This window comes from Aedes aegypti, chromosome 2 (assembly GCF_002204515.2).
Source record: "Aedes aegypti strain LVP_AGWG chromosome 2, AaegL5.0 Primary Assembly, whole genome shotgun sequence".
NCBI classification, from domain to species: Eukaryota; Metazoa; Arthropoda; class Insecta; order Diptera; family Culicidae; genus Aedes; species Aedes aegypti.
In genome coordinates this window covers 309,182,697-309,210,245 of record NC_035108.1, presented here as the reverse complement: position 1 = coordinate 309,210,245, position 27,549 = coordinate 309,182,697, and the positions used below count along the sequence as shown (strand labels likewise).

The 27,549-nt window shown below is 35.8% G+C and overlaps 2 protein-coding genes across 10 annotated transcripts in view; one reads left to right on the top strand and one right to left on the bottom strand.

Moving 5' to 3' along the window:
* Nucleotides 1-27,549, top strand: part of LOC5568830 (synaptotagmin-1) — a 138,157-nt gene that overhangs the window by 40,321 nt on the left and 70,287 nt on the right. The gene's annotated exons all lie outside the window — the stretch shown is intronic.
* LOC5568831 (trypsin) lies at nucleotides 1,547-27,549 on the bottom strand. Its single transcript, XM_001658147.2, has 5 exons — nucleotides 27,345-27,549; nucleotides 27,009-27,233; nucleotides 25,465-25,628; nucleotides 25,197-25,373; nucleotides 1,547-1,854 (listed from the first exon to the last, which is right to left on the bottom strand). The coding sequence occupies exons 1-5, from the start codon at nucleotides 27,469-27,471 to the stop codon at nucleotides 1,675-1,677; spliced, it is 873 nt and encodes a 290-aa protein (XP_001658197.2). The 5' UTR covers nucleotides 27,472-27,549; the 3' UTR covers nucleotides 1,547-1,674.

Here is a 27,549-nt window from a genome sequence, read left to right as displayed (position 1 = left end):
AGTGTACTGTAAACGATGGACTGTTATTGCGCTGATTTATTTTGCTCATTTGTACATTTCTGAGTCATAATGACCCCAGCTTCTTATTCGATTTTTTTGCGAAACAAATTAATCTGTACCTTAATTTATCCTACGCGAAAAGTAATATTGGAGTGGATCCAGATCTAAAGAAATGTCAGACTCATCTCGGCAAACTTCCCAGCATAAAAACCCATCTTCAACATCTTCCAAAAACCACAAGCAAACTGAATCATCAGTCATCCACTTTCACGTATCACCCGCACCAGCATGGTGCCTCCGGCAAAAACACGGAACGGAATTATTGGATTTATTTCAAATGAGAACGAATGGCACTTTCTGCCCAGTCAGAGCATCATCATTGTGCCATCAACAGAGGGCTGAAGTGGGGACAACAAACTGCTGCTCCGTTTTTATCACTGCCAAGGATTGTCATATTGTTCGGTCCCAGCTTCGTCGTATTCCGTACCAACCGTGTGGAACCATCACTGATATTTATGACCAGAAAGCGTAAGCGATTTTTTTTTTTTGTTGCACCTTTGGATTCGTCCACTGATGGTGGTGCAAATAACAGCAAAAATATGACAATCCCAGGTTCAAATCAGATGAAACGCTGTTAGGGGTAGGTATTGTGGAGAAATATCCTGGAGCACGAGTTATTTTTAAATTTGATTTTATGTTTTAAGGCGACAACTCTCCGTTTTGTTGTACATACATACTCAAAATCTACAATAAGAAAACTTTGTAACGAAGAAATAACCCGCAGTGCTCTCTTAAATTGATATTTGTGAACATGGTTCGAGTTTTATAGGAATTTTCAAACATGAAGTTCCCTCTTGTGTTTTTATGACTATCATGTATTTCTGTTGCAAAAAAAAAGTATCGATATGTTGTGTCAATCAATTTTGTAACTGTCATAACAAAAAATGGATGAATATTTTGGCACAACATGTTGAAAGTCCATTGTGAAGTATTTATTCCTATTCAACTGTCATAGTTTTTCCTAGATATTTTGATTATTTCACTAAGCTCAAACTTGTATCCAACCTTAATCTACGTAGCGGTAGAATAACACATAACTTTTCTGTGGAGGAAATTAAAAAATTGTTTGACAGACAAAGCTTCGCATTTTAAACTCATTCATCATTCCACATTTCCCCCATCAATGTCACCGGCAGGCAATCAGAATGTTAATCCAAGCGAATAATAATTGTTGCCGCCGTTTTGCGCTTTATTCATCCATCTTCGCTGTCAGACATACATATACAGATGGGCTGAAAAATAGCTCGCCAACAACGCTTGGCACGGGCACAATAGCACACAATGTATTATTCTAAACAGTTATCCCCGACAGCTACTTCGGGGCACATCTTTATCGTTGTTCTGTAGCGCTGCTGTAACGACGACTCAATCTAGTAACGGAGGCAGACAGTTGTAAGATAGCAGCTAGATAGATAGGGGAACTAGGTGTAAAACGCGCCATTTTTTATTTCTTTTCTCTGAGATATGGTTGCCTCAATCCAATGAATATTTTCAGTAATTGCTAACTCATTTATTCGACTTCTCTGTAAACCCAATTAAAATAAAGTTTTAGATGAAATTCGTAGTTACAATTGTGCTTTCCTTAGGGAGCGCACATTAGCCCGTCTTTCCTTACTATTGGCACCAGCACGCGTCCCGACTGTTGCTTCTGGCCCAGGCGACAAACTTGGTAACCCGTGCGTACACTCCGGGATAGTTTCGCTGGGCGCACTCTTTGCCCCACGAAACGACTCCCACTATCTCGTGCCGACCGGTCGAGGGATTCACCAGCTGCAAAGGTCCACCGCTGTCACCCTGAAATGGATAAAGGGAAATGAATGAGAAAAAACACGAATCCATTTCGATGAGATAGCAAAATGGACCTTCACTAATGGCAGTTATTTTTTTTATTTTTTGTGTCTATTGGTGCCGTTTCAAATATCTCGTTCCTTCTTTATATCGAGGTTTTCTGTGTTAAGCAGGACTATCAGCCTAATTTGGTAAAGCATATTTAAGCGAGCATTGTTTTAAGAGAATTTGCCATGACCGGGCATTCGTGGAAAAAATATCATCTACAGGGTGTCCGCAAATTATCCGTACAAACTTTGAAGACATGGCTCTATACAACCAAGCATAATAAATTCAATATTCTTGCATGGTTTTAAACATTGGCTTGTTATATTCTTAAGAAGTAAGTTTGACACATTTCCAATTTCAAATAATTGCACAATCAACCCAAATGTATTGAGGTGTCTTAAAGGGAGCTGTTTCCGAGCTTTATGACGGAAGAGAAATGTCCATGCAACTCACTGGATTTGAACCGTAAAATTTTCTATTTCCAGTCTAACTCGAAGCCACTTACCTGTAGATTACTTCAAATAATAATAGGACATTTGGATTCATCTCTTTGCGGTTTTAGGGATAACACATCTCCAGTATGACTAGCGGCCCTCAGGCAAACGTGGCGCCATACCAGCGTCGAAACGTCGGGTTAAATAATAAAACTCGTTTTTAACAAAAAACACTGCGTTGCCGATATTTCATCAATCATTGAAAATACAGTCGAACTCTCAATAGAAAACAAAATACAACTTTAAAAAATTTCGAAATAATTGCTTGATACTGATATAGGCAAATTTCAATTTTTCGGAGACGTTTTGCCTGAGGGCCGCTAGTCATACTGGAGATGTGCTATCCCTAAAACCGCAAAGAGATGAATCCAAATGTCCTATTATTATTTGAAGTAATCTAGAGGTAAGTGGCTTCGAGTTAGACTGGAAATAGAAAATTTTACGGTTCAAATCCAGTGAGTTGCATGGACATTTGTCTTCCGTCATAAAGCTCGGAAAACAGCTCCCTTTAAGACACCTCAATACATTTGGGTTGATTGTGCAATTATTTGAAATTGGAAATGTGTCAAACGTACTTCTTAAGAATATAATAAGCCAATGTTTAAAACCATGCAAGAATATTGAATTTATTATGCTTGGTTGTATAGAGCCATGTGTTCAAAGTTTGTACGGATAATTTGCGGACACCCTGTATATAGGCTGCATCATAATCATCTCCTAAATTGCATTATGAATCCTAATCAGAGCATTCTTCCTGGTGTTACAAATTGGTACAAAAAAGGAATGGCTCGTAAATTAGTTTGTAAATCAAAAACGTGTTTTCACATTTTTTTATCTCTATTGATTTTATTCAAACAGTACAAATAACGATTGAGCTTATATCCCGAAATTATCATCAATGATTACGTTTCCATAAAATAAACAGTTTCATTATAAAAATTAAAGTCTATGATGAGTAAGCGTTGAAAAAATATTTTCGGTTGGAAACTTTTAACTCATTTACTACCGTGGTGGAGAAAACTTAAGCTCACAATAAAGGTTAAAAAAAATAAAAGACCATATTTGGCAATGCATATCTCCGTCGTTTTCTAAGCGATTATTATATTTTTTGCAGCAATGGAATAAAACACTATTCAAGATCAGTATACATTTAAAATTTATTTAAAAAAATTGTATACCAAAAGTTTTTAACAAAAGATACTTCTTATTGATATCTGGTTAGGATTTGTGGCACAAATTAATAAAAACTCATATGTTTGGGTTGAAATATAAATTTTTGATTACATTCAAAATTTGTTTCACTCAAGAAACCTCGGAAAATTCTATTTTTAATTTTTTTTTTTTTTTTCCATAAATCAAAATTTAACTCAGGGACATGTAGTTTTTTCTACATCAATTTGATTGTAGAACCTCAGCAAACATTTTAGGGCATGAATAGAGTTTTTTTTTATTACACTCAAAATATCTTTCAATAAACAAACTGCAAAACATTTAATTTTTTATCACTGTTTGCCTATGAAGCGAATTTCAAAGCAATGACTGTTGGAATTCTCGACGGAAACATGACTGTTGAAGTCTGTTGAATATATTTGTGCTGAAATATGATTTTTTGATTACATTCTAAATCGATTGCAATTTCGAAAATGACGAAAAGCCCATATGTTTATAGTATTTGCCAATAAATCAACATTTAATGCGTTGACGCTATAAATTTTATTATAGGAATCTGGTAAACATGTTTGGCCAGGAAATAAAAATTTGGAGCGTATTCAAAATTTATTTTATTTCAAAAATTACGAAAAGCCCTTTTTTAGACTTTTTCCTGCAAAACAAAAATTAACAACATTTTTTCGACTTCCACGTTCCCCTACAAACGATACGATCTTAGCGAAGAATGAAATTGTATTTGTATTTTTGTCATTGGTTGTGCTTTAGTTTGTAACAGGTAATAATTGTCAAACTGAATAAGTCATACATCATTAAGATCTGTTTTTTTTCTGTTGATGTCATGCAAATAAATAAAACAAAGACTTGTAATATATTTTACATCAATCATCTAATATAAGTATAATGAAAATTTATGGTTTGAAATATAAAGTTTATATTATGCTTAAATTTATGTTACCGTAAAACGGGGCAACTTTGATAGTGCGAGACCCACAACATACTAAATGAAATAAAAAAGTTTCTGTTAATCAGTTAAGCAAACTAATGCAAAAGTAAAAAGTATTAGTATGACACTTCACGTCAAAGCTATTTTCGCAAGCAGAATCAAGCAGGGTTGGGAAAAAATCTGAAATTCACTCTACAGTAGCCAAGCAAAGCCGATCACAGTCAGCAAAGTCATTGAAACTCACGCCCATTGCTGCTGTAGGCAAAAAGCCTTGAAAATTGCAAAACACCCGTTGCTAAGGGCAACGCAAAATTACTGTAGAAAAATATTCTATTTCCCGCTGCATTTCCCGCATTTAGAGCGTTCAATGACACTAACGTTTTAGAAAATTCATGCACCCAACATAGGCTACTTGATTAGATTCACGTTTTTGAACTACTGCACTGGGAAGAGCCACGTGATTTTTGCGAAATTCAAGCCTACTACTAGTACCATTCCAGTGCACTATGGTCCAGGGATTAGTTTTACGCGGAAAGATGCAATTTGAGCTTTAGAATGAAACATTAGACAAAAACGGTCTTCTACAAAGTTGTTTGTATTAGTTGAACCCTTTGTTAGGTTTTATTGAAAATTAGGGTGGACCACATTTTCATAGAAATTGTGTAACTAACTTTCTTATTTGTAGAAATTATACATGCTTCAGCAAAGTTATAGACCATTCAATTTCAAGCAACTTTGCCAAAAAAAGTTTTTTTTTGTATCTCTTAAATTGATCGATTTAGAGCTTTTTTCCTACGGTGACATAGGGTGGTCCGAACAAAACTAGTTTTCTGGCTCTAGAGTTTTCAATTCAAGTTTCTCATCAAAGTAGTCTATGAAACACTTTAAGTGCTTTAAAAAATGCGTAATTTGGTGAGTGAAGAAACTTGCTATCTCTTTCCGTTTAGGAGTTATTGTTGTTTTTCTCTCAAAACATGCCTGCTTTGATTGTGAATTTCTCTGATTGGGGCAAACATAAAAAATACCTTTTGACGGCGTTCAAAAGACAAAATAAAATTGTATATTATATCAAAAAATTACAGATGTGTTATTTTTGTAACTCTAATAAAACGTCTTGAAAGTCAAATATTTTTTATCACAAAAACTTTAATAACTTTTGAACTAAAATAGATATCAACAATCTTTTTGCATGAAAATTTGCGTTTTGTTAAGTTCTAAAAGTCGTTTTCAGACGACTTTGACGAGAAAATAATATTAAAAAAAAAAACTAGAGCTTGAGCTTGAGCTTGAGCTTGATTGGCCGCCCGTGGATGCACTCCAGTATCGCCAGATCAGCTGCACTTACACAAGGATCCTACCGAATGACTGCTTGGGACTAACAGGCATCCTCAGTGTATAAGTGCTGGTGATCTTCTATTTTTAGGCAACAATGGCACCTGCCACGTCAGAATGCAGACCAATGAGGGGAAGGGGGAGGAATTGATGATGCATTGAACTGACTCCCACGTAGACCGTATATTCCACTGCATCCACGTCAGTTCATGCGGGAGTGTATGGATTGGGGGAAAGGCATGGCAGAGAGGTTTGCTTTTGTGGTTAGCAGACTGCCTATGTATCAGGCGTAAGAAAGGCGTGCGCGTGGAAGTAGGAAGCGTTAGGGAAACGGTTTCTTGTCCGTCTCTGGTTCTAGCGTTTGCTATGAACGAATAGTTTGAGTGTGATATATTTAGAATGGAAGATAGAAGCAAGTGAGAGATATACAACTACAAAGTACGAGGAAAGGGACGGGCCTGGGATTGAACCCATGACCTTCTGCATATGAAGCAAAAGCGGTAGCCATCAGACTACCAACCCCGTCCAATATTAAAAAAAAAACTAGAGTTTAAAAATTTATTTTTGTTGGACCACCCTGTGATGATTAGGAAAAAATGCTCTAGACTGGTCAAATTTTGAGCTACAGAAAAACTTTTTTTGGCAAAATTGATCAAAATTTCAAGTTATACCGCTTTGCCTAAGAGCATATACCAGTATTTTTGCAAATAAAAAAGTTGATTATATGATATGTGTGATACTGTGGACCACCCTAGTTTCAAATGACACAGTATGAAAGCATACATTTTTAGAAACAAATTTGTAGAAGATCATTTTTGTCTAAAATTTCATTTTCATGCTCAAAATGCAAAATAATAAAGAAATACATACTATGAAAGTCTTCAAAATAGTTTTAGAGCCCTATCTTTCTTATTTCAGATTTCTCGTCAAAGCGGTCTATGAACGACTTTAACCCTTAAAGTGGCAGGACGGACCTTAGTGCACAAAAATGCTTCAATCTCAGTCAATAGTCATCCGAATCCAATTCTTTAAAAAGTTATGGAAAGGGGATTAGTGTACCTACATTTTGGGGGGTGACCCATCCCTCCATACCCCTCCCCGCTTTTGTTTGACTCGAAAAACCTTGGCTCTTTAGTGTTTTTCTATAGCAATTTTACTAAGCATCATGGAAACAAAAATGCCATGCAGATTTTCGCTCTCAAAACTGGTCAAAATGATGAATTCAGACCAACGTAGGCATTTTGGACCGTTATGGTCCTCTCGGAAGAGGAAACCGGTGAATCCGGATTTATATAGGAGTGTTGATGTGAAAATGGCTGTATCTCAGTCATATACGAATCAAATCGCATTCTGTAGCCAGCATTCGGCAGCAAACCCTTAGGCTTATTTTTTTGGTGGCGCTGGAAGTTGACGCATCCCCCGTAGCCCATCCCTCTCGATGTTTAGTTTAAAATTTTTATAATTTTTTATGCAAAACTATAGAAATTTTGCTAACTACCGCAAAGAGGCTGTTTTCAAAGCAGTTTATATCTTCCACATATATCACAATGATGGCAGAATTCCTTCCTGGCTTATAATGACCTTTCTGGCCCTTCTGAAACTGATCTGGACAGCAGTGAGTACGAATTTTTTGGAAGGACTTTTATAGATGGCAAAATATTGGCCATACGTCAATACAAAAAGCATTCGATAGGTGCATCGTAAGTCTACTTTTTGAAGATCACAATTCAATAGGAAGTATCACATCCGTTGGCGAATCAATGATTTCAAATTAGTTGAGTCCTGATATGTTGAAGAGATTACCAAGAATCCGGTAGAAGCTTTTAGAGTTACTATACGAATTTCTGGAAATTCTTGGAATACGAAATCCTGGGATTTCAGTAGGAATATTTCTTGCATGCATGTAGGTATTCTAGGGTATTCTTCGATTCTGGTAAGAAATATTACAATCAAAAGGAATTTTGGACTTTCGATAGAAGTTAGTTTTAGTGGGAGTTAGGGATTCTAGTGGTTTATGGTGCATGTTCTATATTTTTGATTTTGGATCCCAATTGGTGTTCAGAAATCTTTGAGGATGCTTCAAGACACCGGTATGAATTTTGAGATTGCAATGGAAGTTCTAAGTTATCAAAACTTTTTTGTTCTGAGATTTCAGTTGAAATTGTTGGTATTCTAAGATTTAGGCTAGAATTCCGAAGATTTATAGAGTTTTCTAGGATTCCAATAAGAATTCTAAAATACCTATGAGAACTCTGAAATTCCAATGAATCCTAAGGTATATTGAAGATTATCTACGATTCCGGAAGAAATTATGAGGGGTAGCGTTGAGTTCCGGTTGAAGTCCATGATTCCAATGACAATTCCCTTGAGATTTCATGTAAGGTTTTCTGGGACTCCAATTGGAAGTCTGTGCTTCTGGTGGGAGTTCTTAGGCCCTGAAAGCAATTCTGAGATTTCTATAGGTGGGAATTTTTAAATTTTGCAAGGATTACTGCAAATCCTGTAGGAACTCTCAGGATTCTTATATGAAATCTGGGTTTTCGATGAAAGTTATGAGTTTTTAGTAAAAAATCCGGGATTTATAGGAACCTACAGAAACTGTGCAGGTTTTATGGGAGGTTTTACAAATTTTTGGTGCGAATGCTGGATTTCAATGGGCGATCAGAAATTTTGGCGTGAGTTCTGGGCATCTAGTTGAAATCTTTGGATTCCTGTAAGAATTCTGAGATTTTGATGGGAGTTCTGGGATTTCAGTAGAAATTGAATAGAATAGAATAGATTTTGGTAAGAATTCGGGTGTTTTTGTGGTAATTCTAGAATTCCGAAGATCATCCTGGAACATTAGAGAGAATCTTGTGATTCCGGAGAGAATGCTGTCTGGAAATTTTGGAAGGAATGATGGAATTTGAAAACAAATCTTTCGATTTCTGAAGTATTGGTATTTCGATGGAAATTTTTGGATTTCGGTAGGAAATTCCACGATTTCAGTATCATTTCTTGCATTTCGGTATAATTTCTTGCAATTTATGGTGGAGCTCTTGGGAGTTTTTATTCACTACCAATGAAAGTTCTTGGACTCTGAAAGTAATTTTGAGATGTCAATAGAGATTCTGGGATTCCCGTATGACGTCAAGGGAATCAGTTGAACTACACTGAAATTTAGGGTTTTAGTGTAGGTTTTCAAGGATTTCGGTGAGAATACTATAATGTCTATAGAATGTTTAAGAATTTGAGAAGAATCCTAAGTTTTCAATACAAATTCTCAGATTCCGAAAGCGAAAATGTTAGTTTTATGGTATAGTTTCTGTAAAAATGGCAATCAGGATTTTTTTAGGGTATTTTATTATCCTGATCAGCATCTAGGGATTATGGGGGAATTACTAACATTACAAGGAGAATTCAGCCATTTCAATAGGAATCCTGGTATTATGGGAGAAATCCTGGGTTTTCAATGTGTGATTTCAATCTTCAATTTCGGTGGAAATAAATGGAAGTTTTATAATGGGTATTGTGACATAAGCTGGAATACTGGAACTCCGATTATTACTGGAATTTGGAAATAATATATATGATGGAATTCAGATAAATAGTGAATATAATATAATATCTGGTGTTGTGGTAGGAATCCTAGGATTTTGATAGTGATAGATAGGGAAAACTATAGTTGTGAGATTTCGATGAGAAGGCGATTGAAACTGCATTAGAAGTTCAGGTTTATATTGTGTGTACAAAAATTTCGGCTATTTTTTCTGAAGAAATTTAAAAAATGATAATTGTTGTAGGATTTCTATACAGAAATTAGGAGATACAGGGATTCAAGAAAAATCTCGTGGATTGGATTATTGTATTCCAAATAATAACGATTATTGGAGATTTTTTTTGTGTGGAAATTCTTGGATTCCTGAAGATCTTTTCTAAATTCCAAAATTCCAATCAAAATTCCAGAATTTCAACCGTTTCTCCTACTATAGTCATAAGCCAAATTTCATATGCCATTCGACATCTAAAATATACCTGCCAATGCATTCAAAATTCCCAACAAAGTTTCAAGTGTTTCTTTCGGAATGCTAGCACTTTTGAGGTATTTCATATTTTTTTCTTGACAATTTTTATATATCCAAGACTTTTCCATATTCCTATTTTATAAATTCGAGTTTTCCATCGGATACCTGCACCATATATTAAAATTCCTGAAATTGCACCGAAAAAATCCCTGACAGAATCCAAGAATTTTATCGATATTCAAATATTACAACCGGAAATTTTGAGTTTAGAATCCTCCCTTGAAAATCTCATTAAATCTATAGAGAACTCAGAGAATGTCTATTCAAATGAAAGGATTTCATCCTCAATCACATAATGCTTATAGGATTTCCTCAATCTCGGAATTCCCACTATCTCATCAAAATATCAGCATTTATTTCGAATTCCAAGAATTCTTCAGAACACTCATCATGTATCAAGAACTTCTATCAGGATTTCCATAAAAATATTACAACTGCCTTCGGAATAAAAGATTCTCTGCCAAAATCCCAGTAGTTCAAACCAAAGTATTGGATATATACATTTTCAAATATAGGAACCAAGCATGCAATCGATTTCTCCGAAATTCCAAAATTCCCATTGAAATGCATGTACGTAATGAACAAAATCCAGAATGTCTATACCATTACCAGCACTTTCTCGGAATTCCAGAACAATGTTCATAAAACCTAACTCCCACTGCAGTTCAACCAAACCAAATTTCTATCGAAAATCCAGATCCTCAAGATATAAGATTCCTTTTTTTTTTATTTCCCAAATATTTGGCAAAAAAAGCATTTGCCAATGGTGCCTGTTTTTGATGTCTATTTTCTGATAAGTGAAATTCTGATGACATTCCGATTCTTAGATTTTGTTAGAGGTTATAAGATTTCGGTTGGTGGCAATCTCAAGGTTCAGGAAAGTTTTCTGAGAATCGGGTAGAAGCTCTTAGCAGTCTCGTATGATTTCTGAGATTCCGTGGATTCCGAAACGAGTTCTAAAATTGCGATGTATGTTCTGTGATTGCAATAGGAATTCATATAGTTCTTCTGGTTTTATTGTGGGTATTCTGAGATTTAGGTGAGAATGTTGGGATTTTGAAGTAAATTCTTGGAGATTCACTCTGGGATATTGGAGCAATTCTTGAGTTTCTGGAGAAAATTCTGAAATTTCACAATTCTGGGTCTGTGGAAATAATTCTGGAATCATGATGGGAATTCTTGGACAGGTTCCTCAATTTTCTTACTGTTGAAATTTTGGTAGGTTTTCTTAGGAATTTAGTTGTAACTGTTTGGACAGCAGTTGTTGTTCTGGGATTTTGGTAGAAAATTTGCTATTTCGGTGGAAGTTACTGAACCTGGAAGGAATTATCGGTATTTCTTCTGAGATTCAATGAACAATTCAATTCAAATATACATTCTGAGATTATGGAAAGGGTTCTGGAATTTTAATACGAACCTTCCCGAATTTTCAGTTGGAGATTCTAAAATTTCAGTTGAAATTCTTAGATTCAGGTAGGAAATCTGTGCTTCAAGTGGGTTTTCTCCGAAATTGAAATTCTAAGATTCCGATAGGATGTTCTGGGAGTTTTGTGTGAATTCTGGAGGGAATTTTGGTAAGGATGCTGTAATTCTAACAAGCATTTAAGTATTTTCATGTTACCCAACATTTCAAGCAAAATTTCAAAACGTTTGTCGAAATTACAGCATTCGAAAGAATTCATGCCCAACTAACAATTCAGAGCCACAAACAAGCATGCATGTTTAATTATTGTTCAATAATGGTAATGGCAGCTGAATAAAAAAATTGCTCTATAAAGAGCTGAGAAGGTGCTTTTTTAACACAAACTTAGATCAATGTTCAACGTTATGCATTAGAATGGACAAAAGTTGAATCGCCACTTATTAAACGTTTCCAAAAATTCTCATTCGACTAGTCAAGATTGTTCTACAAATGAGCTGAACAAGACATGTTTCCCCCAATTAAAAAGCCAATATTCCACTGTACAAATGTATATGTATAAAAGAATATTCAGAAGACGAACTAACGTTTTACTTGCGTCGCACTTCAGCTATTCCCACATGTTTAACATAAGCATGAATAAGAGCTGAATAAGTATCTTATAAAATCCTAATTCAGCTTCAGTATATTATAAGAACAGTTGATCCAATAGAGGCCAAAATGACGATTAACAAACACATTGTTCAGCAATAAATAAGCCTTGTAAAAGCGATCACACTATAGCTAAATTTCATAAAATGGACAAAATATCCGAAACTCGTTTTGAGTTCCGAATGCATTTCAAAGCTCATAAATTCTGTTTTCATAAAACTTTTGAAATAGCAGTTTAGAAAATAAACATGGTCAGTCTCCAGAAATGCAGAATTATTGTGAAAAACAAAAATAAACATTTAAGCTAAGTATTCCGAGTAGGAGCAAAGTACTGACAAACAAAGCGTGATATTGACTTGATTGACATAAGAGATAAAATATCTGAAGACAATATCAAAATTTTGTTCCTGGAACTTCTAAACCTATGAAAAATTTGATGCACGCAGATCTAATGAATAGCTCGCAGCTATTGGTAAAATCTTGCAGAATCTAAATATGACATGCCAATTTTGTTCTAGTTATTTATTTTAGATATCATTTCCAGATATTTTATATCATATATCTATCAAGTTAATATCACTTTTAGCTATCCATATTATATTTTCTATTGCTAAGCTTTTTTCGCCTGCTCGGGATGTTTTTCCGTACAAGAAAAATAGAAATTTCTTTGACAGAATTGATTAAATAAATTTCTATAGCAAGCTACATTTGAAATGACATTTCTTCACAACTGAATAAATATTGCGCTCTAAGAAAAATGATTTACTTGGCCATTTCCGAAAATAAAAATCGCATCAAGATATTCGAATATTTTTCTATTCAGGTGGGTTCTGAGGACTAACCCTTCAAATCTCGCATGATTTGGGATAACGCCCTAAAAGCCATTGGTAACCATGTGTGTAGCTCGTTGTTTCTGAGCAAATGAATGAATCAGCATCCAAGCCAACATCACTGGCGTGTAGATAATGATCCTTTCTTCACCATACCGTTGTAAAATAACATGTAACTCAATTTAAACGCTCAGAAACAACGAGCTACACACATGGTTACCAATGGCTTTTAGGGCGAGATCAGAAGTTATGCGAGAAATGATTCAAATATATTCATACAGAGAACTTTAACTTCAATACATATGTAATAGGTTTATGAAAAATACAAATAAAAAAATAATCAAACTATTATTTATAAAATTATTGATGTTAATTAATCATTTTTGAACAAACTAAAACTTATTATGAAATTAGATTAATCATTTCAGGCTGTTTTTACTTTGTGTAAATAAACATTATTTTGACCAACATCGACTTAAATTTTCTCACTGTGCGCTAAAAATAGCCGACTGAACTCAACGTGGATCAGCACTAAACAGCAGCTGAATAATATGCTTGTTCAGTTGTAGATTAGCGTACCATGTGTTGATTAGACGTTGTCGAATAGAAGCTCGAACATGGTCAATATTCAGCTATGAGAAGTTTATATTTTGCACTGGACGGTATAATCATCAATTCTAGGATGGCGCAGATGGCAAGGCATACCGCTGACGATTGGAAGGTCTCGAGTTCGAATCCAGTATACAGGCGATTTTTAAATAAGATTGTTATACTATCATAATAATAGTGCACACTACATTTATAAAGTGCCTAGAAAAATATTTTTTTGTTTTTATTAGTCTTTAATTATTTTTAGACCAGTCGTATAAAAGCTAAACTAAATGCTTGTAAAACGCTTTTTAAGCTGAAAAATAAAATTGGTATTCAACGACATGCTTTAAAGTTTCTCCAAATTTGTGTGAACAATGCTTTAACAAAGGTTGGCCATGGAAATTATTAAATTGTTATAAAACATTATGCTGGATAAAACTGCCATAATGGTGTTTGTTAAATGAGTGAATGTTAGTTGGGTGTAGTATAGGATGCCTGATTATACTTTTTAGAATCTGATTGTATTTTTGATATTTCGATTGTATTTTGATATTTCGTTGCATAACATTGGATTCTGGTTGGGCTTCGAGAAATTCGATGGAATATCTTAGATTGTGGTAGAAGTTCAGTTAGTTTGATTTGTTACATATAATATTTATTCAGTTCAATGTTATTCATTTCTTATCAATTGCATGCTTACAGTTAGTACACAAAATTATAGGTTTTTCTATAGAACAATTACGGCAAACAAATAGACTGCAGAAACAACATTTTATGTTCGTTTTGAATACTCTCCGCTTCGAACACTTTTGGCATCTCCTGCTCACTTCTTGAGTATTTTCGAAATTCTGGACTTTATCCTTTTCCCCGCAACTACGACAACACACCATGTTGTGGATATCTATATCTCTTTCGCAGCTGAAATGCGTGCATTGCACGCATCTGATGCCGGACATGTTGCCACAGGTATAACAGATACCCTCCGTGTCGAATTTTCCAATAAATTCTTGTATTTCATTTCTCAAATCTTGGCTTAGGTGGCCTTTAGCGATCATATCGTACATATTGTCGACGGCAAGCTGTTCGGAAAGAATTCTTAAAAATTCCGATCTACGAGTACTTTTTTTCGCCAACCAGTTTGGAAAAATTTTCAAAAATATGTAATAAGAATTCAAGCAGGCTATATCGAGCTCTTCAAAAAAAATCTTTTTCGACCATACTCGGCTCCTGCGAGACACCGTGGTACTTCTAGTCCGCTGGTCGCCAACATCTACGCCACCTTTTGTTTTATTGTAGTACTCTATCACGGCTGGCCTACCGGAGTCGTTACCAATATGGAATTTCTTTGACGTTATGACGTTGGCACATTTTTTTCCTTTTCTTTCATAATAAGAAGTCAGCATCAAATTTCCGTTATAACCAACAATGGCTGATTTCGACTCTCGTCCTTTACCCTGCAGGAACTCAGGTGGTATTTGAGGTTTGTTGGCTCGCATTGTACCTGTATACACCGTGCGATCCTGCCAAAGATCTTCCACCAGTTGTACGGAAGAGAAAAGGTTATCAGCAGTTATTTCCCTGCTCGATCCAATAAAAGGAGCCACCAGGTCTTTGACAACCCGCATCGCCTGACCTTTCTCTGCTGTATTGCTTTTTTTGCCGGAATATATCTGCAAATTACATATATACCCGTCAACCGCCGAACACACCCAAATTTTTATCCCGTATTTGCCAGGCTTGCTTGGAATGTACACTTTGAAGGAACACCTCCCTGTTCATGGGAATACAAAACTGTCAATATTGTATAACTCATAACAAATATAATTACCTCTGAATAAGCAAAGCCTTTCGTCGACGGTCAAAATTTTGGGTGCGATGTAATTTCTCAGACAATTTGTAATAAATTGGTCGGATATTGTTTTTATTGGTTCGAGCTTTTTGTCAGCGGAATGCTGAACTCTTTCTGACCGAGTTCGTACATCGTCAAACCGCAGACAAACGTAAATAAGCTTGAATCGCCTTTGGCCCATGGAGTATGCATAAAAACCCACTCTCCAGGATTTTTGGTGTGTCCACAGCACGTCAAGGCTCATGTGATTTTGTTTGTTACGTCCGGTGGCGATTAGAATAGCAATGAAGCTTCGCATTTCATTGATAGTTACCGGTTTCCATTCGTCTTTCCTTTTCCTCATTTCAAAATATCTTTCACCGTATATATTTGTGCATCGAACAATATGATCGATCATATCATTAGTGAAGAACTGCTCGAACACTTCTCTTGGTGTTTTGAGTCCTAACATATGTTCTGCGGGTCCCACATTTGTGTCATCGAACTCTCCAATTTCCTCACGATCTTGAATAGGCTCACAAGACCACTTCATGCCATCTTTTCCGTAGTATGCTTGAGATGTTCTTCCAGTACTTTAGAACAACGTGAATTTTTGACATAACTGTATTATTCAATCAATATTTACTCTTACCTCTGGGAATTTTTTTTTTTTTTTTTTTTTAATTTCTTGATTAGTATCATTCCAAACATTACATTTATTATTTCTTATATCTAGGTGTTCTGTGTTATTAGACAACACTATCATCCTAATTTGGTAAAACAAATCTAAGATTTTATTAACATTTTGTTAACAACATATTACATTTCATTTGCCGTAGCAGTTCAGATTTTTTACAGGTGAGTTGATTTCACCTGCTTATAAGATAAAAAAAAAGTTTTTAATATACTTAACCTAACTTAACCTAAACATATAACGCATTAATCGTGGCAATAGAAGATTGCAACGATTTTTGCCTGAAATTATTGATTATTTTATTTGACATTTGTTCCAATGTTTCAACATTGGATATCCTATGTAACTCATTGGTACTATACCAGGGAGGAAGCCTCAGAATCATTTTCAAAATTTTATTTTGAATTCTCTGCAAAGCTTTCTTCCTGGTATTACAACAGCTAGTCCATATTGGTACAGCATACAACATGGCTGGTCTGAAAATTTGTTTGAATATCAAAAGCTTGTTCTTAAGACAAAGTTTTGATTTTCTATTAATAAGGGGATAGAGACATTTTACATATTTGTTACATTTGGCTTGAATGCCCTCAATGTGATTTTTGAAAGTTAAATTCTTATCTAGCATGAGTCCTAGATACTTAACTTCATCTGACCAATTTATTGGAACCCCTCTCATCGTGACAACATGTCTACTTGAAGGTTTCAAATAAAGAGCTTTTGGTTTATGTGGGAATATTATTAGTTGAGTTTTTACCTCTGGGAATCATCGTCTATGTCATCAGAGCTATTCTCGAGATCAGATATAGTGCAGTCGGATACATTATCATCATCTTCATCGCTGAGCTCAAATTCGTACTCTTGATCACTCATTTTGATATTTTCACAAAAAAAAAGGCTGTACCAATTACACTCAATGACAAATGAATTCTGCAGACATTGTTCTGCAAATGTAAGCAACAAATTACAGCGTAGGCTACTTATCATAATTTATAACATAGCCTACTCTATAAAATAAAACAAACTAGATAGGATGTCGGATATTATTTTTGAATATAAATGCAGTTTCTCGATCAACCAGTTAGTGAATTTTGATAGCGATCGATATCGATTCATTTTGCATCGTTGGCAATCGCAATCGTTGGAGCTCTAAGAAGAATTATGAAGACTGGTTGATCGGGCATTAGTTTACCTACATATGTACATATAAAATAAAATAAAATATAAAATTAGCTACAGCTTTATGAATCTATATCAGATACGTTATAACTTTGATAAGGATTCAGATGTTAGGTTGAATTCAAATGCTAGGTTGACCAAATCCTGTTTCATGGTTATAATCAAATTGTATGTAAAATATAAAAGTATATCGAGGATACATAGAAATTATAGACTTTTTAGTGAAATATAGAAAGTGATGGATCGATAGGATCTCAAATACTGGTTCTAGAAATAATCACGGTTCACACATATATTTTGGCAGTAATATACTTTATTAGGCTTCATCAGTATATATTGTGTGATTCATTAGCTTGAGAAACACTCTGTCTGTAAACACAGTAGAGTAGGAATAAGTCACTAGCAACATTTTTATATAATTGAATTCTTTTCAAGCTGATAGAAATATGTACTAACGGCAAGCGCAAAAAAGTCATATGTAGGAAATTATCAATGGGAAGTTTTATATTTCTCCTGTCGAAAGCTTGGAGCAAAATGTTATTCATGCACTTTATAGTAATACTCCTAGATAACCTAACTAATGCAAGATTTACAGACCATCACTTTTATATGAGTAACTTCACAAAATATCAGATTTCCAGCATTTTCGAAGTGATCAAAAAACAGCCTTCATAAAAACGAAATTTCTATTGAAATTTTCAGCAAAATGTCGAAAGTTTGATCTTATTATCAAAACTCTAAACGATATTTTAAAATTTCTACTGTAATCCAAGATTGTTCCTATTGAATTCTTCTAGTTTCTAGCACATCAGAATCTTAAATTTTCTACCAGTTACTATTACTATAATCCCACTATTTCTAACTGAAATTCCAGAATTTTCTATTGACATCTTTTAACTCTCATCTAAATCTTTCTGGACTCGAAGAACTTTCAAAAAAAAAATATTTTAAATTCCAACAATTCCCACCGGATTCTCATAAGTTCCTCCAAAATCTAAGGCCTCCTATCATGATTCCCATTTACCGTAATCCCAGTAGTTTCAATATAATTTCTAGGATTATCTGTAAAATTCTAAGTATTGTTTTGAAAACGAAGGATTTCCACATGCAAGTTAGGTGTTCCTCTAATATCTTAAGATATTTATTCAGATTCAAGTATGCACATCAACATCGCATGACACTCAGTGCAAAACCAGTATTCTTCTTAGAATATGCAAAAAAACCTGAAATTTCCCATCAAAACCCAAAATTTCTAAAAAAAAGAAAGAACTAAATAAAACCCAGGAATTTAAAATCCTAGAAACTTCAGACTTGTATTGAATTTTTAGGATTCTTACCGGAATCTTATGATTCCCTCCTAAATCTTCATCCTTACATAATGTGGGATTTGGGATTTAGGCTAAGAATGAATAAGTCACTTGAGCTTATTTGTATAGCACGCGATATGAACATGTGAACCATCTCGTTGTACTCACATGAATTTAGTGAAAGTTGGACGAGTTGACTTCAAATGAAATCAACTCAGTTGATTCGACTGCAATCTATTCCGAATTGATCAATCTAATTCATAACTCAAAACTTTTATGAAAATCTCAGAATTTGAACCGATATCCAAAACTCTTCTCAAGCTAAAAACTACACTCAAATTCAAGATTTTCCATCGAATTCATTGGTTTTTTACAGCTTTACAAAATTCTAGGATTCAGATTGAAATCGCAGAATTCACTGGAACCTACATCTAAAATTCCAGAGTGCTATGGGAATCCTATTGAAATCTCACAACTGTTACTGAAATAAAAGAACCTTTTCCATAACCTCAGAATGCATATTTGAATCTGAAATTTTGTCGCTATCTCAGAACACCATTGGAATTTGCACTGACATCCCGGGACTTTCATTGAATCTCAGAAGAAATACCGACAATCCCTTCCAGGTTCAGTTACTTCCACCGAATCCTAGAAAACTCTATAAATCTTCGGAATTCTAGCCTAAATCTTAGAATACCAACAATTTCAACTGAAATCTCAGAACAAAAAAGTTTTGATAACTTAGAACTTCCATTGCAATCTCAAAATTCATACCGGTGTCTTGAAGCATCCTCAAAGATTTCTGAACACCAATTGGGATCCAAAATCAAAAATATAGAACATGCACCATAAACCACTAGAATCCCTAACTCCCACTAAAACTAACTTCTATCGAAAGTCCAAAATTCTTTTTGATTGTAATATTTCTTACCAGAATCGAAGAATACCCTAGAATACCTACATGCATGCAAGAAATATTCCTACTGAAATCCCAGGATTTCGTATTCCAAGAATTTCCAGAAATTCGTATAGTAACTCTAAAAACTTCTACCGGATTCTTGGTAATCTCTTCAACATATCAGGACTCAACTAATTTGAAATCATTGATTCGCCAACGGATGTGATACTTCCTATTGAATTGTGATCTTCAAAAAGTAGACTTACGATGCACCTATCGAATGCTTTTTGTATTGACGTATGGCCAATATTTTGCCATCTATAAAAGTCCTTCCAAAAAATTCGTACTCACTGCTGTCCAGATCAGTTTCAGAAGGGCCAGAAAGGTCATTATAAGCCAGGAAGGAATTCTGCCATCATTGTGATATATGTGGAAGATATAAACTGCTTTGAAAACAGCCTCTTTGCGGTAGTAAGCAAAATTTCTATAGTTTTGCATAAAAAATTATAAAAATTTCAAACTAAACATCGAGGGGGATGGGCTACGGGGGATGCGTCAACTTCCAGCGCCACCAAAAAAATAAGCCTAAGGGTTTGCTGCCGAATGCTGGCTACAGAATGCGATTTGATTCGTATATGACTGAGATACAGCCATTTTCACATCAACACTCCTATATAAATCCGGATTCACCGGTTTCCTCTTCCGAGAGGACCATAACGGTCCAAAATGCCTACGTTGGTCTGAATTCATCATTTTGACCAGTTTTGAGAGCGAAAATCTGCATGGCATTTTTGTTTCCATGATGCTTAGTAAAATTGCTATAGAAAAACACTAAAGAGCCAAGGTTTTTCGAGTCAAACAAAAGCGGGGAGGGGTATGGAGGGATGGGTCACCCCCCAAAATGTAGGTACACTAATCCCCTTTCCATAACTTTTTAAAGAATTGGATTCGGATGACTATTGACTGAGATTGAAGCATTTTTGTGCACTAAGGTCCGTCCTGCCACTTTAAGGGTTAAGAACTTAACAAAACGCAAATTTTCATGCAAAAAGATTGTTGATATCTATTTTAGTTCAAAAGTTATCAAAGTTTTTCTGCTTAAAATCCTTTGTTTTTCAAGGCATTTTATTAGAGTTGCAAAAATAACACATCTGTAATTCTTTGATATAATATACAATTTTATTTTGTCTTTTGAATACCGTCAAAAGATATTTTTTATGTTTGCACCAATCAGAGATATTCACAATCAAAGTAGGCATGTTTTTGAGAGAAAAACAACAATAACTCCTAAACGGAAGGAGATAGCGAGTTTCTTCACTCACCAAATTACGCATTTTTTTAAAGCTCTATAAGTGTTTCATAGACTACTTTGATGAGAAATTTGAATTGAAAAGTTTAGAGCCAGAAAACCAGTTTTGTTCGGACCACCCTATGTCACTGCAGGAAAAAAGCTCTAAATCGGTCAATTTAAGAGATACAAGAAAACTTTTTTTGGCAAAATTGCTTGAAATTGAATGGTCTATAACTTTGCTGAAGCATGTATAATATAATTTCTACAAATAAGAAAGTTGGTTACACAACCTCTTATAGGGTGCCTTGTGGTATTTTCGGCAGCTTTCTTCTCTTCGTCATTGGTGGTTTCCTAAACCCTATTAGGCTCAAAATCTGCATGAATACTTTTGACATATAAACGCAAATTATTACTGCCAAATTTCAAGAGATTTTTCCGGACAGAAACTCGACTCCTTGTCGAAGAGAACGTAACTGCCTGAAAAAAACGTTAATTCCCCCATATATTCTAATTAGCTCTGCAGTATTGGAAGTGGAACTGCTTGTTTCGCGGAAAGTTTGAAATGTAACTGGGGCATGATCTGACCGTTAACCGTTTAGCGTCAGCGACCGTTAACCATCAGCGTGCGTTACCCGTTAGCTACAAAGCTGACTAAAATCGATTTAGACTAAATCAATCTTAGAAGAGTTTATCGCTCCTGGACGAAGAAGTACAATTAAGAGGCCCAAGCGTAGAGGGTTGTAAGTGACATTTTGTTCGCCTTTGAAGTAAACTGACAATAGGGTCCTAAACTGCCCATAACTGCATAACAGTCACATTCGACATTTTTGACAAACTGGAGTTAATACCATGGAGAGTCATCAAATGATAAATACTTTCAATCAGCTTACTGAAAACTGTGAGATTGTTCTAGAAAATTCGAAAAAAAAATACCAAGTTGTTTTGTCACATTGGTAATTATAACCGCATAACAGTCACATTGAGATTATAAATAAGCCTCGTAATGTAAACGGGGCCCAGATAGCCGTAGCGGTAAACGCGCAGCTATTCAGCATGACCAAGCTGAGGGTCGTGGGTTTGAATCCCACCGGTCGAGGATCTTTTCGGGTTGGAAATTTTCTCGACTTCCCTAGGCATAGAGTTTTTTCGTACCTGCCACACGATATACACATGCAAAAATAGTCATTGGCATAGTGAGCTCTCAGTTAATAACTGTGGAAGTGCTCATAAGAACACTAAGCTGAGAAGCAGCCTCTGTCCCAGTGGGGACGTAACGCCAGAAAGAAGAAGAAGAATGTAAAAGCAATGAAATTTCTATCAGAATTATTTTCTGACTATTAACCTAGTATGCGATATGAGTTGTACAAAATATCAGCCTCAAATAAGCACTTTTGAGTTCCTGGTAATTTTTGGAAATTTTAGTTTCCTCCCATACTGCCATAAAATGCAAGCTTGGCATTCCATTTACTCAACGCCTACTTTTGTCGAATGTTACAAATATGCAGTTATGGGCAGTAAAGCCCTGTCCCAATTTTAGTGCCAAACGCTTAAGTTTTGGTTAAAAACACATGTTTACTCATTTTTTTAATGTTTTTCGTTTGTTTAAGCCCAAACACATGTTTTTAATGTTCCTTTTAGATTGTGTCACACCCCTTGGCTTAAACTTAAATTTTGGGTGTATTTTGTTTTACATATCTCTTCCGAAATGTCAGATAAGAACAACCCCGGTGTTGAAACTAAAACCCGTGTGGTGTTTTGGTCGACTAAGCGAACGTCAAACATGATCAAAAGTATCAAGGTTCATTTATGAATCCAATTTTTAAATTAAAGTTTAAATATGATATAGTCGTTATTTGAGCGTGAAAAATTGCTAAAAGAGTTGCAGTAACATGCTCGTTCGTGTTATTAAATAAGAACAAGATTTCATTTAACATTTTAAGACCCTATTTGCACTGTTTCCTAGCATTCTAACGGTATTTTATATGATTTTTCCATCCAACAGAAAAAATAACATGAATTTTGAAAGATTCTCTTGTATTTTTAGGATTAAATATGTCATATCTGTACGTAACATAAAAGAAACTCGAGCTCAGGAAGTGGTACCCAGTTTAATTTTTTCATGTTGGTATAAGTACATCGAAATGTCAAAAAAGTTATACCACCATTACAATAAAGTGAACCAAAGATAACAAGGAATGAATCAGGAAGAAAATGGATATAACTATTATCCCAGTCAACATTTTGGTTGGTATAACTTTTGTTATACATCATTCTATATGAATCAATTCAATCGTATAGAATGCACAAAAAGGCTATATACCTACCAAAATGGAGGCTATATGCGTACTTGGCACGACTTTTTCGGACTTTCTGCAATCAGATATACGATGTCACAAAATTTGGATGAAAATTTAAAAAAAAAGTTTTCAGCTAGTTTCGAATGCGGGACCTCTGGATCAGGAATCAGGCACCTAACCACTGTACCACCAAGGGTTACATATCCGACGGGTGATAATTTGCCAATATTAATACAAGTTTCATGTACAGCGACACATACTTTGTTGTTCTTTGAGGCCCATCGTCAGCAGATACCAAGTTTGGGTGGCAATTTTTGCTAAGTTATTGCGATTCCACTCGATGCTTTCTGGATTGATATATGATCTGTCAGTTTATATAACATAACGCGATTCTATGTTGCACTATTTACGACATGGTTTGTTGTCAACACAGATTGTCGTTTATGAATCGTATTGGGGATTTATATACAACTTGTATTGACATTGATAACGCTTAATATGGCATCTTGTGTGATTCTGATTTTGGACGTATGAATATGTGATTTTGGATGCATATTCTTATACGATACGTGGTTCACTGGGATTGATACAACTTTGGAATTAGATTTAGGCCAGTCATATCCGAGAATATTTACTCAATATTTAAAGTATCTATATTAATTCTAACATGAAGTATTTTCTCGGTGAAAGGAAGTATTTTGGAAAACAAAGGCTTTTTCACGTAATGAAATATTACCTGTTTGGATACGAAATAATATTTTACATTGGATCACATTCTATGGCAATGAAACATGAATATGAGTGAAGTTGACTGACTGTAAACATTTAGTATTGGTATTGATGTCAGCCTCGTATATAGGCTAACCAACGCGCAGATAGCCGTAGCGGTAAACGCACAGCTATTCAGCAAGACCAAGCTGAGGGTCGTGGGTTCGAATCCCACCGGTCGAGGATCTTTTCGTGTTGGAAATTTTCTCGACTTCCCAGGGCATAGAGTATCTTCGTACCTGCCACACGATATACGCATGCAAAAATGGTCATTAGCATATTAAGCTCTCAGTTAATAACTGTGGAAGTGCTCATAAGAACACTAAGCTGAGAAGCAGGCTTTGTCCTTGTGGGGACGTAACGCCAGAAAAAAGAAGAAGAACGCGCATGATGTCGACTTGCTGTCATTTATTGTTTGTTTACCGCGCACGATGAAAGAGCGACATGTTCCGGCGGTTGAAATCCGACGGGGTGAAGCGGAATTTCATTTATACCACCATCCGTCCAGAGACGGGCTCGGTCAAGGACCGTATGAGATCCAGGCGGCCACATTTGGAAAGGACGTCTTCAGCCATGAAAGTAGTGAGGAAGCGGGTTCACCGAAAAATGAACCAATCGATCCGGAAGACCACTGCTGACCTAGATGACCATCATGACGAAGGACCTGCGAAACAAGCCAATCAAGAAACGCAAGGTTCACGGATTAACGGAGGTTTCAAAGAAAAAGAGGTTGGACAGAGCCAAACTGATTCTTTCGCGGCACGCAGGTCAGCAGTACGTGTGTTTTGATGAGAAACTCTTTATCTTGCAACAGCCGCACAATGTCAAAAATGATCGGCTGTGGGCGCCGACGTTCTCATCCCCCCGTCCCTCATAAACATTCCACTGTTTCGAAACGCCGCAAGGGTGATTGTTTGGGGGCCGTATCTGAGCGCGAGAAGCTCCCACTATGTTCTTTGAGAAAAACATGAAAATTATTATATGACCGAAGTTCTGGAGAATGTTGTGGCCCGGCACTTCAGGACATCTACGGGAAGAATTATCACGGCTTTCAACCGGAACTTACACCGGCCACACGGCGAATATCGTCCAAGTGTGGTGTCGAGAGAATTTGACTGATTTTCTCGATAAGACTATATGGCCTCTCAGCTTCCCGGACCTTAATCCCCTGGAGTTTTATGTATGATCGTACAAGCAGAGCAAATATCAAGTGAGCGCTATGGACCAATATTAGAAGCTCATTTTCAAGATCTGGGACGAGATACCGATGGACCAGGTGCGTGCCACGTGTGATTGTTTTGAGAAACGTCTCAAGCTCATCATAAAGCACAAAGTGCGTAGAATTGATGTAAGCAGCAACTGGTAACTCAATGAATATGTATTACTTCAATTAAGCAATATTTGGACCAGTGCCATTTCTAAAACCAAGCACTAAAATACTCATTGGTGCTTATTAGTGACTGAGATCAAACTAGTGATATCATGGTGCTAGCAAAACTCGACCACCAAAACCCCGTGTCGTGCATATCTCCCTATCAAAACTCACCTGACACGAGTCCCGTCCGCCATCCAAATAGCCAGCACACATCATGCGGTTGGTTATCTGGAAACGAAAATAGCCGGAACGCTTGCATTCCTGATTGGACATAATTGGAACGGTTAGCTGCTGCAGCGTATCTGACAAATCTCCATCGGCTGTGGTTCCCCATCCAATCAGCATTGCCTGCGATTCGAATGATATGGTATACATATGTAAGTAATAAGGTTTTGCGGTTCCGGATGGCTGTAATCGAAAAGCAATGCTCTCAAATTACCTCTCGCCCCACATAGCTATCTGATCCTTCGGGTAGGCAAATTGGCACCAAATTTGGTTCGATTGAAACGGGCTCCGTCAAACGTAACAAAGCCACATCGTTGTTGATTCTGCCTCCCTGATAATGGTTGAGGGTAATTGATTCTACCTTTCTCTGAAGCATCTCTACAAGCAAATTAGAAATGTCACATGGTTTTACTTCAAAGTCTTTTGATCGTTCCAAAATACACCCAGCGAAATAAAAATAGCAGCACTCTGATTTTTTTTATAAACAGCCACATGAAAGCTACAGTTAGGTCTCCTATTAGATGCTGTCACCCACTTTACGCCCACCGCAATTCCTCAGTTGTCGTGTGGCAGACACAAACAAAAAACAGCTTAAACTCATTAGAAACTGCTTAGAAATTGCGGTGGGCGTAGAAAATAATGTTCCAGAGATCGAAAGCAAATTTAATTTGGAGAAATGATAAACCGGTGCACTTGATCCGGAGATATTAGAGTTTAAGTAAAAGCATTAGTTTAAAGTATACAAAATTCAAAATTCGAATGTATCTCAAAAACGGTTCTACTTACAATTTTTTCGACCGCAGTTTGGAATCAGCGCGTGATTTTACATAGAAAATAATGATCAGCTCATCGAGTTCAAAAATGCTGTAAACTAGTGTAATTCTATCGAATATAATATCGACATTTCGCAATATCGGAACGTCTCTAGGACAACAAGTGAAACAAAATTACAATCGTATTTAAGTTATAAATTTGAATGTTTCGGTACCCCGCTTTCATTGTAAAGGCCGGTTTGCTACTGACAAGAAAAGGAATCGCCTATCTCGATGCGTGGAAAATTTCTCCCAAGAAATGGTCAAGAAAATCACTTTTTTCTGATCGCAGTACGCAGTTGAGAAGAAATGTCACTTCAAAGGGGGCTCTCTGTAGGAAATTTCTTGACCCTTTCAGTCAAGGAATTTCTTTACTTTTCTTGAGCGAAACAGCATACTTAGCTTAAAAATGTATTTTACAATTATTTCAATGGCCTAACCAACAGAAGATATGATGAATGGAATGGAAAAAAATACATTTTGTTCAATGATAAGCTTGTTGGAAAATATGAAATTGTTACAATAAAAACTATTATTTTATGAATATTTTTTGACGGAGGATAAAAATAGCAAACATTTTTGAGTGTTCAGAGCATGTTTGATTGGATCAATCAGCATAACAGACAAATTTGTCTAGAAAATAGTTTATCACAGCTGTTGTAAGACTTGTGGTATAATGTAAAGAATTTAAACAATTATTGGATTGAACTTCATGTGGTGCTTTATTTATTTCGTACCCTTTTTTTAAGAATCTGTGCTAAACAAATACATGGTCTTCGAAATCAAATACAACTACATTTTAACCTAGCATACATCAATGCATGGTTCCTTAAACAGTTCAAATCAGAGAGATAAATCAAAAAGTTTTTATGAAAAGCATAACAAATGTTTTGATATTCCAATTTCGCTGAGTGTAGAAAGCAAAGCAATTTAAAACTAACCATACCTGGATTGCTACCTCTAATGTTGATTCGTCGTAAAAACACTTCGAACTGTTTAGCGCTCGATCTGGCGACACAATGTGCTGCGGTTAAAATGTAACGATCATTAATCAGGCTTCCACCGCACGTGAACTGGCCCTGGTAATAAAGTGCTGCCATCCATGGATACGCACTTATGTTGCTTTGGTTGCCTCCAATTATGCGAGAATCCGAGCTCATACCACCACACGCTTCAACGAAATGCAATCGATAAAATTAATTATAACTTTAATCCATACCATCTTAGAACTTTCAGACTTGCGGCAGAATCTTCAATCAACAATCAACATCACTAGTCTCACCACAAGTCGGGCAATTTTGCCTGGTAGATGAGTCTCCACTCTCAGAATTTTCCAGTTGCCAGGAAAATGCAATCAGATGGAAGCACAATAAACTTGATACCAAACTAGATATAACTTTGGCGGGCATCTTCTAACTATCAGTGGTTACGTTGAAAACTTTTTAATCACTACCGCGCGTCTTAGCTATTGCGAGCTAAAATAGCAA

Excerpts from the sequence above, each read along its gene's own strand:
- LOC5568831 (XM_001658147.2), bottom strand. The coding sequence starts at position 27,471 with ATGCCCGCCAAAGTTATATCTAGTTTGGTATCAAGTTTATTGTGCTTC. Across the intron at positions 25,629-27,008 it reads CATTAGAGGTAGCAATCCAG|AGATGCTTCAGAGAAAGGTA; the intron begins GTATGGTTAGTT and ends ATTTGCTTGTAG. Across the intron at positions 25,374-25,464 it reads ATAGCTATGTGGGGCGAGAG|GCAATGCTGATTGGATGGGG; the intron begins GTAATTTGAGAG and ends TTCGAATCGCAG.